Source organism: Anomaloglossus baeobatrachus, chromosome 11 (assembly GCF_048569485.1).
Source record: "Anomaloglossus baeobatrachus isolate aAnoBae1 chromosome 11, aAnoBae1.hap1, whole genome shotgun sequence".
In the NCBI taxonomy this organism is placed as follows: domain Eukaryota; kingdom Metazoa; phylum Chordata; class Amphibia; order Anura; family Aromobatidae; genus Anomaloglossus; species Anomaloglossus baeobatrachus.
Genome location: NC_134363.1, coordinates 159238245 through 159255567, shown reverse-complemented (window position 1 = coordinate 159255567; position 17323 = coordinate 159238245). Strand labels below are relative to the sequence as shown.

Sequence of the window (17323 nt, the reverse complement as noted above, 5' to 3'; positions counted from 1 at the left end):
ACAGATGAGAGCAAGATAGAACTTTTTGGTAAAGCACGTCATTCTACTGTTTGCCAAAAATAGAATGAAACCTACAAAGAAAAAAAACACAGGACCTACAGTCACACATGGTGGAGGTCAGAGATGTTTTGCGGTTGTTTTGCTGCCTCTGGCACTGGGTGCCTTGACTGTGTGCAAGCCATCATGAAATCTGACGATTACCAAAAGATTTTGGGTGGCAGTGTAGTGCCCAGTTTCAGAAAGCTGAGTGTGTCCTAGGTCATGGGTCTTCCAGCAGGACAGTGACCCCAAACACGTCAAGAAGCCCCAGAAATGGATGGAAACAAAGCTCTGGAGAGTTCTGAAGAGGCAGCAATGAGTCCGGATCTAAATCCCATTGACACCTGTGGAGAGGTGAAATTATGTCCAATATGCCTTTTGGTGTTGCTTCAATACACACAAAGGAAATAAACGTGTATAACAAAACATGTGTAATTGCAATTAATTTTATGGGAGAAATTCTTCATTTTCTGGAGCAATTTCAAGGGTGCCAACACTTTCGGCCATGACTGTATATAGATAAGTGACAAAATCTCTGGGGAATATAAGTCTAAGATGGAAGGTAAAGAGCAACCAAGAGGATAAACTATATGATGGAAAGTAAAAAGTACTAAAAGACAAGTGAATCAACGGGGCTCTAATAACACAAATTCATTATAGGTCTATTGTAAAGGTAAATGCCTAAATCCGTAATAGGACCCAGTGAGGTCAACGGGAACACAAAGAAAGGGTGCAATGAGATCCTCCTATTATATAGATAGTGAATACCCAAAGTAACAGGCTGCATAAAAGAATAAAATATGGAGTCTAAATAGTACTATAAAATAGGAAATCCTAGGGTGCACTCATATATCCAGGTAGTAACACTATAAAACAGACATACTGTGTGAAAGGTAGAGACATAATGAGGCTGATTAAGGTCAGTGCAAAAAGGTGGTGCGCTGAGCACCTTGAATTGCGTTTCACCCTGCAGGCTTCATCAGGGGTATCCATGAAAATGTAGTATAAATAGTGTAGATTTTCTATGCCGGGAATCTCTTCTACTTGCTGCAGATTTTTAAAGTCTCAGTGTGTGGATTCTTGTGGATTTTCACTTTGCAATGCATATGGTAAATCTAGGGAAAATCCATCTGTGCTGCTAGCAGATGTGGCAAAATAAATGCACCCCCGGATGAAGCTTACGCTTACATAAGAGTAATCAAAGCACAGTCCAGTAATGAGCGGAGCAAGACGAGGTCCCGAAAAACTGAGCACAAAGTATAAGAAGGAAAGGTGAGCAAAACGAATTTACAGGTCCGATGGTCCGTAGGTAATGCACTAGATCCCTGCAAACCTCAGCCCTCCTACCGACATCACCTGCTCTTCTTTTAATTAGTAGGTCCGACACTATATCCTCATTGCAACGCAAGACGCAACGTTGCACTGTGCCTGCTAATCGGAAGAGGCACCAGGGATAGGGCAGGCAGTAGCAGGAGTCAGGGCAGGCAGGAGTCAGGGCAGGCAGGAGTCAGGGCAGGCAGGAGTCAGGGCAGGCAGGAGTCAGGGCAGGCAGGAGTCAGGGCAGGCAGGAGTCAGGGCAGGCAGGAGTCAGGGCAGGCAGGAGTCAGGGCAGGCAGGAGTCAGGGCAGGCAGGAGTCAGGGCAGGCAGGAGTCAGGGCAGGCAGGAGCAGGAGTCAGGGCAGGCAGGAGTCAGGGCAGGCAGGAGCAGGCGTCAGGGCAGGCAGGAGCAGGCGTCAGGGCAGGCAGGAGCAGGCGTCAGGGCAGGCAGGAGCAGGCGTCAGGGCAGGCAGGAGCAGGCGTCAGGGCAGACAGGAGCAGGCGTCAGGGCAGACAGGAGCAGGCGTCAGGGCAGACAGGAGCAGGAGTCAGGGCAGACAGGAGCAGGAGTCAGGGCAGACAGGAGCAGGAGTCAGGGCAGACAGGAGCAGGAGTCAGGGCAGGCAGGAGCAGGAGTCAGGGCAGGCAGGAGCAGGAGTCAGGGCAGGCAGGAGCAGGAGTCAGGGCAGGCAGGAGCAGGAGTCAGGGCAGGCAGGAGCAGGAGTCAGGGCAGGCAGGAGCAGGAGTCAGGGCAGGCAGGAGCAGGCGTCAGGGCAGGCAGGAGCAGGCGTCAGGGCAGGCAGGAGCAGGCGTCAGGGCAGGCAGGAGCAGGCGTCAGGGCAGGCAGGAGCAGGAGTGTCAGGGCAGTCAGGAGCCGGGGCAGGAGCCGGGGCAGGCAGCCATGGACCATGAGCTCTGAACTAGAGTCCTGCAAGCTTTTTTTCTCATTTTCCAGCATGTAGTGTTGGGATTTTACATATTTCTTAGCATTATCACATTCTCAGGTGCCTGCTCCTCCGCCGACCTGTAATAATTAAAGTGCCTCCTTTACTGCATTGCTGCAAAGTGATGATCGCTGCCAATTCCTCCGATTTTGCTAACCTAGCTCGTGTGCATTTTGACAACAAACTATACAAAAGAACAATGCATGACACAACTGGCCATGTATGTACATCATTTATCCTTTTGTTCCCGGGCAGCAGCGTCTTAATTCGGCAGTGCCCCCCATTATACAGAGGACCAGAGGCTGTTTTGTGCTGGGTGGGGGGGGGGGTAAATCTTCCCGAAGAAGCGTCTTTCCTTCAGACGCACATCTGGCTGCGGAGCTCGGCTCGGCCAAGTGTCCTCTCTATCTGGATGCAGCAGAAAGCAGCGATAAATTAATGAGCGCCGAGATTAATTAGTGATGAGCCACCCTCGGCCGGCTTGTTCCTTCCTGATAAAGCAGAATTTATATTTGCTCTTCCGCCCACAGGGGAATCGCAGGATGAAGAGGAGGAGGAGGAGGAGGGAGACGCTGGAGCGCACAAGAAAAAGATCCAGAAGAAGAAGAAGAATGAGGCGCCGCAGCGCCTCTCTCAGGCCGACCTAAAGGAACTCGCCAAAGGGGAAGAAGATATTGTGCAGGATCTGGAATTCTCAGACGATGAGTAAACATGCGCCGGGTGCACCCGTACCAGTAACTCTTTGTCGGCCGGTTGGGCTTCTGCAAGGGTCTGGCCGATTTTACTACGAGATGCCAGCTCTTGGACTGGTATAATTGGCACCTTGGCAGGGACCATAGACCATCCTAATGTGCCGTGCACCCCCCCCAAAGCCCATCACGGCGAGCAGATGCAATGATGAAGTGTTACAGAGCTGTGATAATTAATATTTCAGTGCCTGCGGGTCGTGCGCAGTCACAGCGCAGATGAGATACTGTGGGAAAATCTGGTTGTGTTGTCAGTGATTTGGGGCCGGCGGTGAGACCCTGCAGTCAGTGAGACATGCCGGGGACTCCACATATCGGTCACCTGCTGAATATCACAGCGGAAGGCATCGCCCGTCGTTTCATGCTCTACATCTGATCCCGCTGCATTGGACGTCCTCGTATGGACGGAACGCGTTTCTCTTTAAGAAGATGGATGTAATATTGTATATAAAACATAACAGATTGTCATTTCTTTTTAATATAAAACCCACAACTTCTCATTTGTAGAGTTTTTACTTAATCCATTGTTTGTTGCATGTAAGGGCCGCCATGTACCGGAGATATTTGTACCATAAACCCATGTATGCTCCAACGACGCAAACACAAGTAGGGTGGGGCATGTTAAAGCTCAATATGCCTGATCGCTCCTCCGACTACTTCCATTGGGGGACGCCAAATATGAGATCGTCATCTGAAAAAGGTGAGTATTTCTAAGTATAAGGCAGGGGTTGTCCTAATCAGACACGCACAGATCACGAAACTCCAACCCCCCCCCCTTCCCCCTCCACCATCCCGCCACCCCCCTCCCAAGAAACCAGCAGGAACATTCGCAGAATACTGGCTGTAAGGCCTCCTTCACACATCCGTATCTCTGGTACGTGTGATGTCCGTTTTCACGCTTACAAGAGACACTGGCACACGCAGACCTATTAAAATCAATGGGTCTGTGCCCACGTACGTGTTTTCCCATGGACCATGTGTCCATGCGCTCCACACAGCTACATGTTAGTTTTGATCCTGATGAAGGCGCTTACTCCGAAACGCGTTTAATAAAGTCACATATCGAAGATCCAGCATTAATCTTCTTCGCACAGCAGTGCGGCAATTTAACCCTTTCCACCCCTATTTGCAATCACAAATTATCCTTTGTGGGGGGGGGGGGGGGGGGGGCTGCAGCAGCTGTGTTTCCTAGATGCTTCCTAGTGGTTGTGTCTGACACAGCCCCCCCCCCAGGTGAGCAAAACCTTAATGGCAGGTTCACCATATCTCACAGGTAAGACCCTATTCTTGCACTTTGTGTTTTCTTAAATCCAGAGTTGTTACTTAGCAATTAGCGATGCAAAGTAAAATTAAAATTGGTATGGAGCATGACGTATAGACGCATGGCCCTGCACATACGTAAACAGGACGGGACCACGTCACAGACATCCCATAATAAATGCAAGGAGTGGATTGGTAGGGTCAAGCTCGGGCGGTTTGTTGGATGATTAATGGGCTGTTGGTGACCGTTTCTGGGTCATGTCTTATTCATCAAACGCCATCTTTTCTTTGCCGGCTTCATGCATGTTGGATATTTGCCTTTGCTCGGTGGTTGTCCCTGGTGTCCCGGTTGTGCCAGATCTGGGCGCTGTGCCGGTACACGGCGAGGGTTATGTGCTGCAGTCCCCGGCTATAAACGCGTGGCCCAGCCAAAATTCCTTTTTGTTCTGCACAATTTCAAAAGTATCCCATCCAGAGCGGCGTGCATTAACCATGCCATGCCCGGCCTCATCACACATTACAGCCGGGCCTATACGCCTCTTGTAGAACGTGTCCACCGAAACTGGCAGAACTTGTATTAATCATCTTTGCCAGCATGGGTCAGAAGAAAACATTTTGACACAATGAGGGTTCACTTTTATCCATAAGTTGTCCCCGGTGATCATTTATACAAGTGCTTACTGTATCTGTCATTTACATACATCACAAGCTGTCTGTGTTTGGGCCAATAATGGTGCAAAGCACTGTCTAAGCCCAATTAATTACTCATATCCCTGGTGGTCTAGGGCAGTGGGGGAGGGGTCACATGCTTCGTCTAGGATATTCAAAGGCTTTATGGTAACATTCTTAGTGTCTGGGACTGTAAAGGTTTAATGTTGGCGCTGCTTCTGGTGGACTAGAGCCCATAATTGGTTAACGTGGTTTTTTTTTTTTTTCTTAGTGGTCTGGATCAGTCGGGTTACGACCGCACAGGTCTCAAATTCGGCAGATTTTCCCATATTTCGGTACCTGGATTGTGGGTGTCCATTTTATTTACATGGTAGTCATGGGCTGAGTGTAATGCTCGTGGCCGGTGTAGGTGAAGCGAGCTGGGTTAGTGGACCCACAAGACCACAGGGGGGACCCCATTTACCCTTTAGTGGCAGGGACTTAACTAAGTTCTTACTGCGAGGCGAACACCAGGTACTCCTCCCAGGGCAGAGACCGGGATTGTAGCAGCTGACCCCCGGGACAGGTGACGGACTCAGGAATAGACAGGTACAGGCGGGGGGGGGGGGGGTGACTGAGGCAGGCAGTACAGGTGGGTACGGACAAGAATGGTGAGCCTGCAGGTATGGGAAGGCAGACAGGTGACGGACACAGGGATAATGGGACTTGACAACTAGGTAGCAGACTGGGATTACTAATAATGTGTTGCACAGGCACCTCACCTGATGGGAGGGTGCCTTAAATACACAATGCCTCTCAGCCATGGCAAGGGAGGACGTGACCTGGCCGGGGCGGTGAGAAAGTTGGCATCTCTGTAGAGATGCTACCGCTACACAGAGGAGGTCTTTTAAGTCTGCACTGCATGCAGTCTAGAGTAATAAAAGGGTTAGTATTTATATTCTCTGTGGTCTACAGCAGTGAAGGGGTTATTTTTCTTTACTGTATTCCTGAAGGTCAGGGGCAAGGATGGGATTACAGTTTATAGTTTTTGTTCCCTAAGTCAGTGCAGGGTTTAATGTCTATATACCCGGTGGCCTAGGTCAGTGAAAGGGAATTGGTCAACAGGTTTTTGCTCCTCAATCTGAGATATAAAATCAGTTCTCTGCTGCAGATCTAGCAGTTATCCAGAGCTCATGAATATCCTGGACTACCTGCAGCACGCCAAGTAGTCCTGTAATGATAATCTACTGCTGATTAAACAGTGATTTTATCAACACTACACAGCCCAGTAAGTGACACATCGCTGGAATCAGGGTCTCTGTCCCTACATTATGCTGCTCTCAGATTAGGTGGCAAAAACCTGGTGAAAGATTCCTTTTGAAGGAGTTAGCGTCTGTATACCTGATAGGCTAGGACAGTGAAGGAGTTTGCGTCGGTTTTCCTGATGGTCTAGGGCTGTGATGGAGGTTATTATCTGTATCCCTGGTGGGCTAGGGCAGTGAAGGAGTTGGTGTCTGTATACCTAATAGGCTTTGGCAGTGAAGGAGTTGGCGTCTGTCTTGCTGGTGGTTTAGGGCTATGAAATGGAGGTTAGTATCTGCATCCCTGGTGGGCTAGAGTAGTGGAGACATTGATTTGGGAGGGTGAGCGTTTTTTTTTTTTTTTTTTGCAATGCTTGTCTTAGAGGGAAGCATTTGTAATCAGATCATGACTTACCGTGGCTAATAAGATAATACAGAGGATTTTCCTGAATTTCTATGTAGAAATATGGTTCGGTTTCATATTGGCATCTCTACTTTTCCTGAGTTTACCACTCCATCATCTGGCTTCAGAATTGCTTGCGTCTAGGATGGAAGGTAATGTTGAGCTAAATTCTCCCTATCAGTCGATGGGGCAGAGCCAAAAAAAACATCACTTGCTTTTGTACGGCCTGTTTTCTCTGCCGTCCCTGAGACTGAACATGCTTTCCTCCCTTTACACGCTGTCGAGATCGGTGTACAATTCCCACTCCTCTCTGCTGCTATCTCCAACACTGAGCGGAGGAGAGCAGAGGGATCTGTAAGAACGGAGCAGGAGCTCTGATTTGTAACATTTTCCAATAAATAAACATCAGTGCGCATGTGTACAGAATGTTATGCACTCGCGCGCTTCCAATATTTTTATAGTGCTTTACTTCCCGCTGTCCTACAGTCCTCAACAATGGAAGTGCACCACCAAGAAGGAAAAGCCACGGAATTATGGAAATAACAAGATGGGTAGACTCGTTAGTGATCTACAAATGATGGAAAAATTAAAACATTTCGATGTATGAACGCCACTATAGAAATTCCCCGCACGTATAGCCTTGGTTACTAATAGATATATGAGGAATGTTCTGCTGCGCGGAATGTGCTTTGGCATCAAAATCATCAAGATCCGCTGCTGGCAGCTTCCTTTGAGAAAAAAAAATCCCCTGCGGTAAGTAAATCGTAAATTACTTGGGGTAATTGACACTTGGTTGATCATAAAAGCCACCCCACCGCGACAAGGTGTCCCTAACTCTCGTAATTCACCTCTACATGCCAAAACAGATGAGGACAGAGCAGGACTACGTGCCCATAGAAACCTATATGGACTAAATGAACAGCCCAAAAAGGGGGATCCATGCCCCTGTATACACAAAAACAAAACTAGAGAGGTCAACTAGAAGAGTAAAGGCCCCGTCACACTAAGCAACATCGCTAGCAACATCGCTGCTAACGAACAACTTTTGTGACGTTGCTAGCGATGTTGCTGTGTGTGACATCCAGCAACAACCTGGCCCCTGCTGTGAGGTCGTTGGTTGTTGCTGAATGTCCTGGGCCATTTTTTAGTTGTTGCTGTCCCGCTGTGCAGCACAGATCGCTGTGTGTGACAGCGACAGAGCAACAACTAAATGTGCAGGCAGCAGGAGCCGGCTTCTGCGGAGGCTGGTAACCACAGTAAACATCGGGTAACCAAGAAGCCCTGTACTTGGTTACCCGATATTTACCTTTGATACCAGCCTCCTCCGCTCTCACTGTCAGTGCCGGCTCCTGCTCTGTGCACATGTAGCTGCAGGACACATCGGGTTAATTAACCCGATGTGTGCTGTAGCTAGGAGAGCAAGGAGCCAGCGCTAAGCATTGTGCGCTGCTCCCTGCTCTGTGCACATTTAGCTGCAGCACACATCGGGTTAATTAACCCGATGTGTGCTGTAACTAGGAGAGCAGGGAGCCAGCGCTCAGTGTGCGCTGCTCCCTGCTCTCTGCACGTGTAGCTCCGTGCAGTGGTAACCAAGGTAAATATCGGGTTGGTTACCCGATATTTACCTTAGTTACCAAGCGCAGCATCTTCCACGCGGCGCTGGGGGCTGGTCACTGGTTGATGTGAGCTCACCAGCAACTTGTGTAGCGACGCTCCAGCGATCCCTGCCAGGTCAGGTTGCTGGTGGGATCGCTGGAGCGTCGCAGTGTGACATCTCACCAGCAACCTCCTAGCAACTTACTAGCGATCCCTATCGTTGTTGGGATCGCTGGTAAGTTGCTTAGTGTGACTGGACCTTAAGGTCCATCCTGATTAGGTACACCTTGTCACGGTTGGGTGGCTTTTATTGTTGTTTTGTTTTTTTTAATCAAAGTACATTGTCTACGTACCCTATGTTTACTACTATTCATTTACTTAATGCCAAGTATTTGCACTTATACCATACTGTATGTACAGTGCCTACAAGTAGTATTCAACCCCCTGCAGATTTAGCAGGTTTGATAAGATGCAAATAAGTTAGAGCCTGCAAACTTCAAACAAGAGCAGGATTTATTAACAGATGCATAAATCTTACAAACCAACAAGTTTTATGTTGCTCAGTTAAATTTTAATAAATTTTCAACATAAAAGTGTGGGTCAATTATTATTCAACCCCTAGGTTTAATATTTTGTGGAATAACCCTTGTTTGCAATTACAGCTAATAATCGTCTTTTATAAGACCTGATCAGGCCGGCACAGGTCTCTGGAGTTATCTTGGCCCACTCCTCCATGCAGATCTTCTCCAAGTTATCTAGGTTCTTTGGGTGTCTCATGTGGACTTTAATCTTGAGCTCCTTCCACAAGTTTTCAATTAGGTTAAGGTCAGGAGACTGACTAGGCCACTGCAACACCTTGATTTTTTCCCTCTTGAACCAGGCCTTGGTTTTCTTGGCTGTGTGCTTTGGGTCGTTGGCTTGTTGGAAGATGAAATGACGACCCATCTTAAGATCATTGATGGAGGAGCGGAGGTTCTTTGCCAAAATCTCCAGGTAGGCCGTGCTATCCATCTTCCCATGGATGCGGACCAGATGGCCAGGCCCCTTGGCTGAGAAACAGCCCCACAGCATGATGCTGCCACCACCATGCTTGACTGTAGGGATGGTATTCTTGGGGTCGTATGCAGTGCCATCCAGTCTCCAAACGTCACGTGTGTGGTTGGCACCAAAGATCTCGATCTTGGTCTCATCAGACCAGAGAACCTTGAACCAGTCTGTCTGAGTCCTCCAAGTGATCATGAGCAAACTGTAGACGAGCCTTGACATGACGCTTTGAAAGTAAAGGTACCTTACGGGCTCGTCTGGAACGGAGACCATTGCGGTGGAGTACGTTACTTATGGTATTGACTGAAACCAATGTCCCCACTGCCATGAGATCTTCCCGGAGCTCCTTCCTTGTTGTTCTTGGGTTAGCCTTGACTCTTCGGACAAGCCTGGCCTCGGCACGGGTGGAAACTTTCAAAGGCTGTCCAGGCCGTGGAAGGCTAAGAGTAGTTTCATAAGCCTTCCACTTCCGGATGATGCTCCCAACAGTGGAGACAGGTAGGCCCAACTGCTTGGAAAGGGTTTTGTACCCCTTGCCAGCCTTGTGACCCTCCACGATCTTGTCTCTGATGGCCTTGGAATGCTCCTTTGTCTTTCCCATGTTGACCAAGTATGAGTGCTGTTCACAAGTTTGGGGAGGGTCTTAATTAGTCAGAAAAGGCTGGAAAAAGATAATTAATCCAAACATGTGAAGCTCATTGTTCTTTGTGCCGGAAATACTTCTTAATACTTTAGGGGAACCAAACAGAATTCTGGTGGTTTGAGGGGTTGAATAATAAATGACCCTCTGAATAAACTTTTCACAATTTAAAAAAAAAATAAAAAAAGAAATAACATTCTTTTTTGCTTCATTTCACACTTCCAGGCTGATCTACAGTCCAAATGTCACAATGCCAAGTTATTCCGAATGTGTAAACCTGCTAAATCTGCAGGGGGTTGAATACTACTTGTAGGCACTGTATATATGTTCTTTCTCATTTTTTTTGGTTTTGATGATAAAACTCCTACAGCAATGCTTGGCCATGATTATATCATACAGTGCCTTAAAGGAATATTTACACCCAATGGGCATTTTTTTCACGTTACACCCACAAACTTAAATGTATTTTGTTTGGAATTATTGTAATATATCAACACAAAGGGGATATACGGTAATACACATAATATGTATTCACTTATATAGCACCATTAATTCCACAGCTCTTTACATACATTGGCAACTCTGTCCCCATTGGGGCTCAAAATCTAAATTCCCTATCACTAGGTCTTTGAAGTGTGGGAAGATAGTGGAGAACCCGGAGGAAACCCACGCAAACACCAATAAAATGCATTTGTGGGAGTAACGTGAATACATTTGGAAAAGTTCACAGGGGTGTGAATAATTTATCAAAAGGCTGTATGGGATTCAAATTTGACCCAACTTGACAAAATAAAAAAATACTGTCTGCTAAAAGTTTAATCACATGCTGCAACCTTTTTGCAGAAGTTTCAGCGAGTGAAATCTATGCACAAGTCACGGAAATGGAGGAAAACCTTGTACCAGCGGCCAAATCAGGAACATTACAAGGTAAGACCGCCATGTAGTGTACGACGGCTGCGGGCAAGACACTGATTGGGTCTGAAGTGACGCGGCTGCCCAAATCTGACTGTGTCCTAAAGGGAATGTCATCAGAAAATGACCTAGTGTTCAAAAAGGGTTAAATGATTTTTGTTTTCCTGTACAATGGCTGATAACACCTCTATATACAGTAGATAACACAGGATCCACCAGTCACAGTATGCAGTGTCACAGCTCACCTCCTCCTGTACAGTGGCTAACACCTATATACAGTAGATAACACTGGATCTATCATTCACAATAAGTAATGTCACAGCTCACCTCCTCTCCCTCCTGTACAATGACTGATAACCTTTATATACAGTAGATATCAAAGGCTTCATCATTTACAATAAGTGTTGTCAAAGATCACTACCTCCTCCTGTTCAATGACTAATAACACAGTATCCACCATTCTGAGTATGCAATGTCACAGCTCACATCCTCCTCCTCTTGTACAATGACTAATAACCCCTCTATATACAGTAGATAAGTCAGAATCCACTATTCATAATATGCATTGTCACAGCTCACCTCCTCCCCTCCTATACACTGACGTGTAACACCTCTACAGTAGATAACGCAGGATTCACCATTCACAATAGGGGATGTCACAGCACGCCACCTCCTCCTCCTGTTCAATGACTGATAAAACGTCTGTATACAGTAAATAACACATGACTCACTATTCACAATAGGTGATGTCACCGTTCACCTTCTTCCTAATAGGTGATGCCACAGCTCACCTCATCCTGTACAATGAATAACACAGGATCCACCATTCACAATATGTGGTGTCACAGCTCACTTCCTGCCGTCCTGTACATTGATGGGTAACACCTCTACAGTAGATAACACAAGATTCACCATTCACAATAGGTGATGTCACAGCTCACCTCCTTCCTAGTAGGTGATGTCACAGCTCACCTCCTCCTGTACAATGAATCTACCACACAGGATCCACCATTTACAAAATGTGGTGTCACAGCTCCCCACCTGCTGTCCTGTACATTGACGGGTATCACCTCTACAGTAGATAACATAGGATTCACCATTCACAACAGGTGATGTCACACCTCACTTCTTCCCAATAGGTAATGTCACAGCTCACCTCTTCCCCATTAGGTGATGTCACAGCTCTCTTTCTCCTCCTGTACAATGACTGATAACACGTCTATATACAGTAGATGACACAGGATTCACCACTCACAATAGGTGATGTCACACCTCACCTCTTCCCCAATAGGTGATATCACACCTCACCTCTTCCCCAATAGGTAATGTCACACCTCAACTCTTCCCCAATAGGTAATGTCACACCTCACCTCTTCCCCAATAGGTAATGTCACAGCTCACCTCTTCCCCAATAGGTAATGTCACAGCTCACCTCTTCCCCAATAGGTAATGTCACACCTCACCTCATCCCCAATAGGTAATGTCACAGCTCACCTCTTCCCCAATAGGTGATGTCACAGCTCACTTCCTCCTCCTCATATCTATATACAGTAGATAACACAAGATCCACAACTCACAATAGGTGATGTCACAGCTCGCCTCTTCCCCAATAGGTGATGTCATAGCTCACCTCTTCCCCAATAGGTGATGTCACAGCTCACTTCCTCCTCATATCTATATACAGTAGATAACACAAGATCCACAACTCACAATAGGTGATGTCACAGCTCGCCTCTTCCCCAATAGGTGATGTCATAGCTCACCTCTTCCCCAATAGGTGATGTCACAGCTCACTTCCTCCTCCTCATATCTATATACAGTAGATAACACAAGATCCACAACTCACAATAGGCGATGTCACAGCTCGCCTCTTCCCCAATAGGTGATGTCATAGCTCACCTCTTCCCCAATAGGTGATGTCACAGCTCACCTCCTCCTGTAAAATGAATGATAACACAGGATCCACCATTTACAAAATGTGGTGTCACAGCTCACCACCTGCTGTCCTGTACATTGATGGGTATCACCTCTACAGTAGATAACACAGGATTCACCATTCACAACAGGTGATGTCACACCTCACTTCTTCCCAATAGGTAATGTCACAGCTCACCTCTTCCCCATTAGGTGATGTCACAGCTCTCTTTCTCCTCCTGTACAATGACTGATAATACGTCTATATACAGTAGATAACACAGGATTCACCACTCACAATAGGTGATGTCACACCTCACCTCTTCCCCAATAGGTAATGTCACACCTCACCTCATCCCCAATAGGTAATGTCACAGCTCACCTCTTCCCCAATAGGTGATGTCATAGCTCACCTCTTCCCCAATAGGTGATGTCACAGCTCACCTCTTCCCCAATAGGTAATGTCACAGCTCACCTCATCCCCAATAGGTAATGTCACAGCTCACCTCTTCCCCAATAGGTGATGTCATAGCTCACCTCTTCCCCAATAGGTGATGTCACAGCTCACCTCTTCCCCAATAGGTAATGTCACAGCTCACCTCATCCCCAATAGGTAATGTCACAGCTCACCTCTTCCCCAATAGGTGATGTCATAGCTCACCTCTTCCCCAATAGGTGATGTCACAGCTCTCTTTCTCCTCCTGTACAATGACTGATAATACGTCTATATACAGTAGATAACACAGGATTCACCACTCACAATAGGTGATGTCACACCTCACCTCTTCCCCAATAGGTAATGTCACAGCTCACCTCTTCCCCAATAGGTAATGTCACACCTCACCTCATCCCCAATAGGTAATGTCACAGCTCACCTCTTCCCCAATAGGTAATGTCACACCTCACCTCATCCCCAATAGGTAATGTCACAGCTCACCTCTTCCCCAATAGGTGATGTCATAGCTCACCTCTTCCCCAATAGGTGATGTCACAGCTCACTTCCTCCTCCTCATATCTATATACAGTAGATAACACAAGATCCACAACTCACAATAGGTGATGTCACAGCTCGCCTCTTCCCCAATAGGTGATGTCATAGCTCACCTCTTCCCCAATAGGTGATGTCACAGCTCACCTCCTCCTGTAAAATGAATGATAACACAGGATCCACCATTTACAAAATGTGGTGTCACAGCTCACCACCTGCTGTCCTGTACATTGATGGGTATCACCTCTACAGTAGATAACACAGGATTCACCATTCACAACAGGTGATGTCACACCTCACTTCTTCCCAATAGGTAATGTCACAGCGCACCTCTTCCCCATTAGGTGATGTCACAGCTCTCTTTCTCCTCCTGTACAATGACTGATAATACGTCTATATACAGTAGATAACACAGGATTCACCACTCACAATAGGTGATGTCACACCTCACCTCTTCCCCAATAGGTGATGTCACACCTCACCTCTTCCCCAATAGGTAATGTCACACCTCACCTCTTCCCCAATAGGTAATGTCACACCTCACCTCTTCCCCAATAGGTAATGTCACACCTCACCTCTTCCCCAATAGGTAATGTCATACCTCACCTCTTCCCCAATAGGTGATGTCATAGCTCACCTCTTCCCCAATCGGTGATGTCACATCTCACTTCCTCCTCCTCATATCTATATACAGTAGATAACACAAGATCCACAACTCACAATAGGTGATGTCACAGCTCACCTCTTCCCCAATAGGTGATGTCATAGCTCACCTCCTCCTCCTGAACAATGACTGATAACACGTCTATATACAGTAGATAACACAAGATCCACCACTCACAATAGGTGATGTCAAAGCTCACCTCTTCCCCAATAGGTGATGTCACAGCTCACTTCCTCCTCCTGTACAATGACCTTTGCCCAGGTAGGGTCAGAGTAAGTGTACTGTTGCTCATGATGATGAGACCAACAGGAAGTGTAAGTCTAATATTTGGCTTAGTGCCTAGTGCAAAAATTCCAATATTTTAATTTTTTTATTTTCCATATCACTTAAACAGGAAAACAATAATTCTATGTAAGACCCTGATGTCATCTCTGTCTTCTTAAATGTCACATTCAGTTTAAGCCATAAATCCAGATAATGAAAAGAATCCTCTTAAATGGTCCCGCTTTTGTCCCCCCGCCACATAACATGCTGGGAGTTGTAGTTCCCCCAGTTGTAGAGTATTGATCTGAATGCTTGATCCACCAGTCGCCGTGTGAAGCTGGCCTTCCCCATTCATAGTGGACATAATGGCAGCACCTGTCTTGCAGAATCCCCTCTCCTCAATAGTGAGCGCTCTTGGCCTACTGTCAGGAGGGCACAATGCAGATAAGCCCATGTCTGAGGCGCTGCCAACTATTCTGTTTTATTCCTAATATAAAAGAAATGTTACAATGGCCCCAGCGATTCCAAGGATCCCATCCTGTCCGCTAATCACCGGCACAAATTGTAACGCGCAATCCCCTTTATTACACGCCTGTGTCCAGCTTAGCCGGCAGTCGGTGGCTGTCAGTCAGCAGCGCAGGGTATTAAGGGCTGACCTCACTGTCTGCAGCTGACACCACTCCAGTGAGTATTCAGCCCTGTCTGTTAGGACTGGAGCAAATTATTTTCTTAAAGGAGATGCTCAAGTACAAAATAAGAATATTTTAAGTTTTTTGGGGTTGAACAAAGTCGGAGTAAAAAAGTGTTGTGCCTTTTTCCAAAGGTGGCATGACTATGATGACCCAATTAAAGGGTTTTTACCATCTTTTATACATGGGTATTGTTGGATAGATCTTGTAATTTCAAGCACTTTTGCTATTTGCTTCTGTGTAAAATTTTCAGCCGTTCTTGAGATATTAACAATTTTCTTTTCTTTGCAGCTCGTTGCCCTGGAGACCAACCACCATTGGTAAACAGCAAAACATGCTCAGTGCTTACAAGCTCAATAAAAAAAAAGCTTGTAAACACTATTTTGAACTTTTCTAGCATTGCTGAAGCGCCTTGTTACCTCCTAATCCCGGCTATTGTCAGCGCAGTGCTGAAAAGCTAGAAAGCAGCGGTGGTCTGTCGCCTTGGCAACACACTGTAAACAAAAGAAAAAGCGTAATATCTCAAGAACGCTTTCAAATTTTAAGAAGCTGTAAATTGCAAAGTTGCTTGATTTTACAAGCTCTATCTGACAAAATATATTTATAAAAATGGCAAAAACCCTTTAAATTTTATTACAGCCAGTCTACAGGCTTATATAGCTGGGGAGGTTTTTTTTTCGTTATCGTGGCTCTTTTTTGGGGGGGATAGTTTGCTATTTGCTGACCTTTTGAGCTTTAGAATGGCAGATTTGCTGGTCAGGAGCTGAAAAGGATCCTTACGGTGGATATAAGGGCTGCCATATCCATTGCCACCCTTCTTACCCGGGTATAACCACATTGGTTGATAAATATCAATCATCGACTCCTAAACGTGGCAGTGAGCAGCCGAAATGTGCTCATCTGTTAAAAGATCGCAACTGTGCAACCTAAAAATCTTCTTTCTCAGCAGCACAAAAGGATATGCTGCCGACAATATGCAAATTGTATAAGGATTTTATTAGCAATCCTTCAGTTGCTATCGATCCCTGGTAGATGGCTTTACCCTAGCGCCGGCTGGGCTGCTGTGCCGACGATCGAGCAGGAAATTTGCCAGTGAAAATACTTGACAGGAGGGGACGACTCAAGGACTTGATTTCCGAGGGAAATGCTTTGTACGTTCTGATCTTGCTGCGAATAAAGCAGCGGCGCCTCCACTGACTCTTCTGATCAGAAAAGTAGTCATCATCACCTTGCCAGACTAAATCCAGGTTGTCAGCCTGTCTGTCTCCACTCGGAGGGTAAGGAATCCGTCATTCTGCCGGCGGGGAGTGCGGCACACACTGGATGCAAGGCAACCGGTTAACTGATCCGCCTGCTCTTGGCCGTTCTCCCGGATTTGTCAGCAGGCAAAGGGTTATCAGGAAGTTCTGGGAAAAAACCAAGCCTGGTGGTGGCTTTACATTCAAAGGGGAGACTAAAAAATAAAACCTTTTGATGTCACTACAAAGCATGACTTCACAGCAGAAAAGAGTAACCTGCACAGAGGCGCTCGCCACGCTTATTGAGCATGCAAAATGCCTCCGGGGCTTCATCCTGTAGGGATTGAGAGGCTTTGCGGATATACGGTTAACCATTACCCTGCTTTGGATCCTCGCCTACCAAAATAAGCCGGGGACGTGCCAGGCCCCACACCCATTAAAACACTTCTTAAAGTTCACTGGTAAATCAGTATGACCTCCCCCTCCTCGCCTCCCCTCCTCTACTTTACTAGTAGATTTTGGAAAGGATTGGTCTGAATCTGAATGCTCGTGTTCTTCAGTTGAGTGTATACGAAAGGAGAAGGAGACGGTGTCCATCCAAGACCAAAGAAGATAGGCTACACTAGGGGGGAGCAAAAAAAGCTAAGTGCATCCTTTGGCCGATGGGGTGAGCACATTTTGATCTACAGTGTGTCCACCCATATCCTGTCCACCGC

The 17323-nt window shown here is 46.6% G+C and overlaps 1 protein-coding gene across 1 annotated transcript in view; it reads left to right on the top strand.

Annotated features, from left to right (window-relative positions):
- The window catches only part of NOC2L (NOC2 like nucleolar associated transcriptional repressor), a 144143-nt gene extending 140597 nt beyond the window's left edge, over window positions 1-3546 (top strand). The window contains exon 19 of the mRNA XM_075328046.1: window positions 2831-3546. Within this exon, the coding sequence (XP_075184161.1) occupies window positions 2831-3009 (179 nt within the window). The 3' untranslated portion in view covers window positions 3010-3546. The remainder of the gene's footprint in view (window positions 1-2830) is intronic.
- The last annotated feature ends 13777 nt before the right edge of the window (window positions 3547-17323 follow it).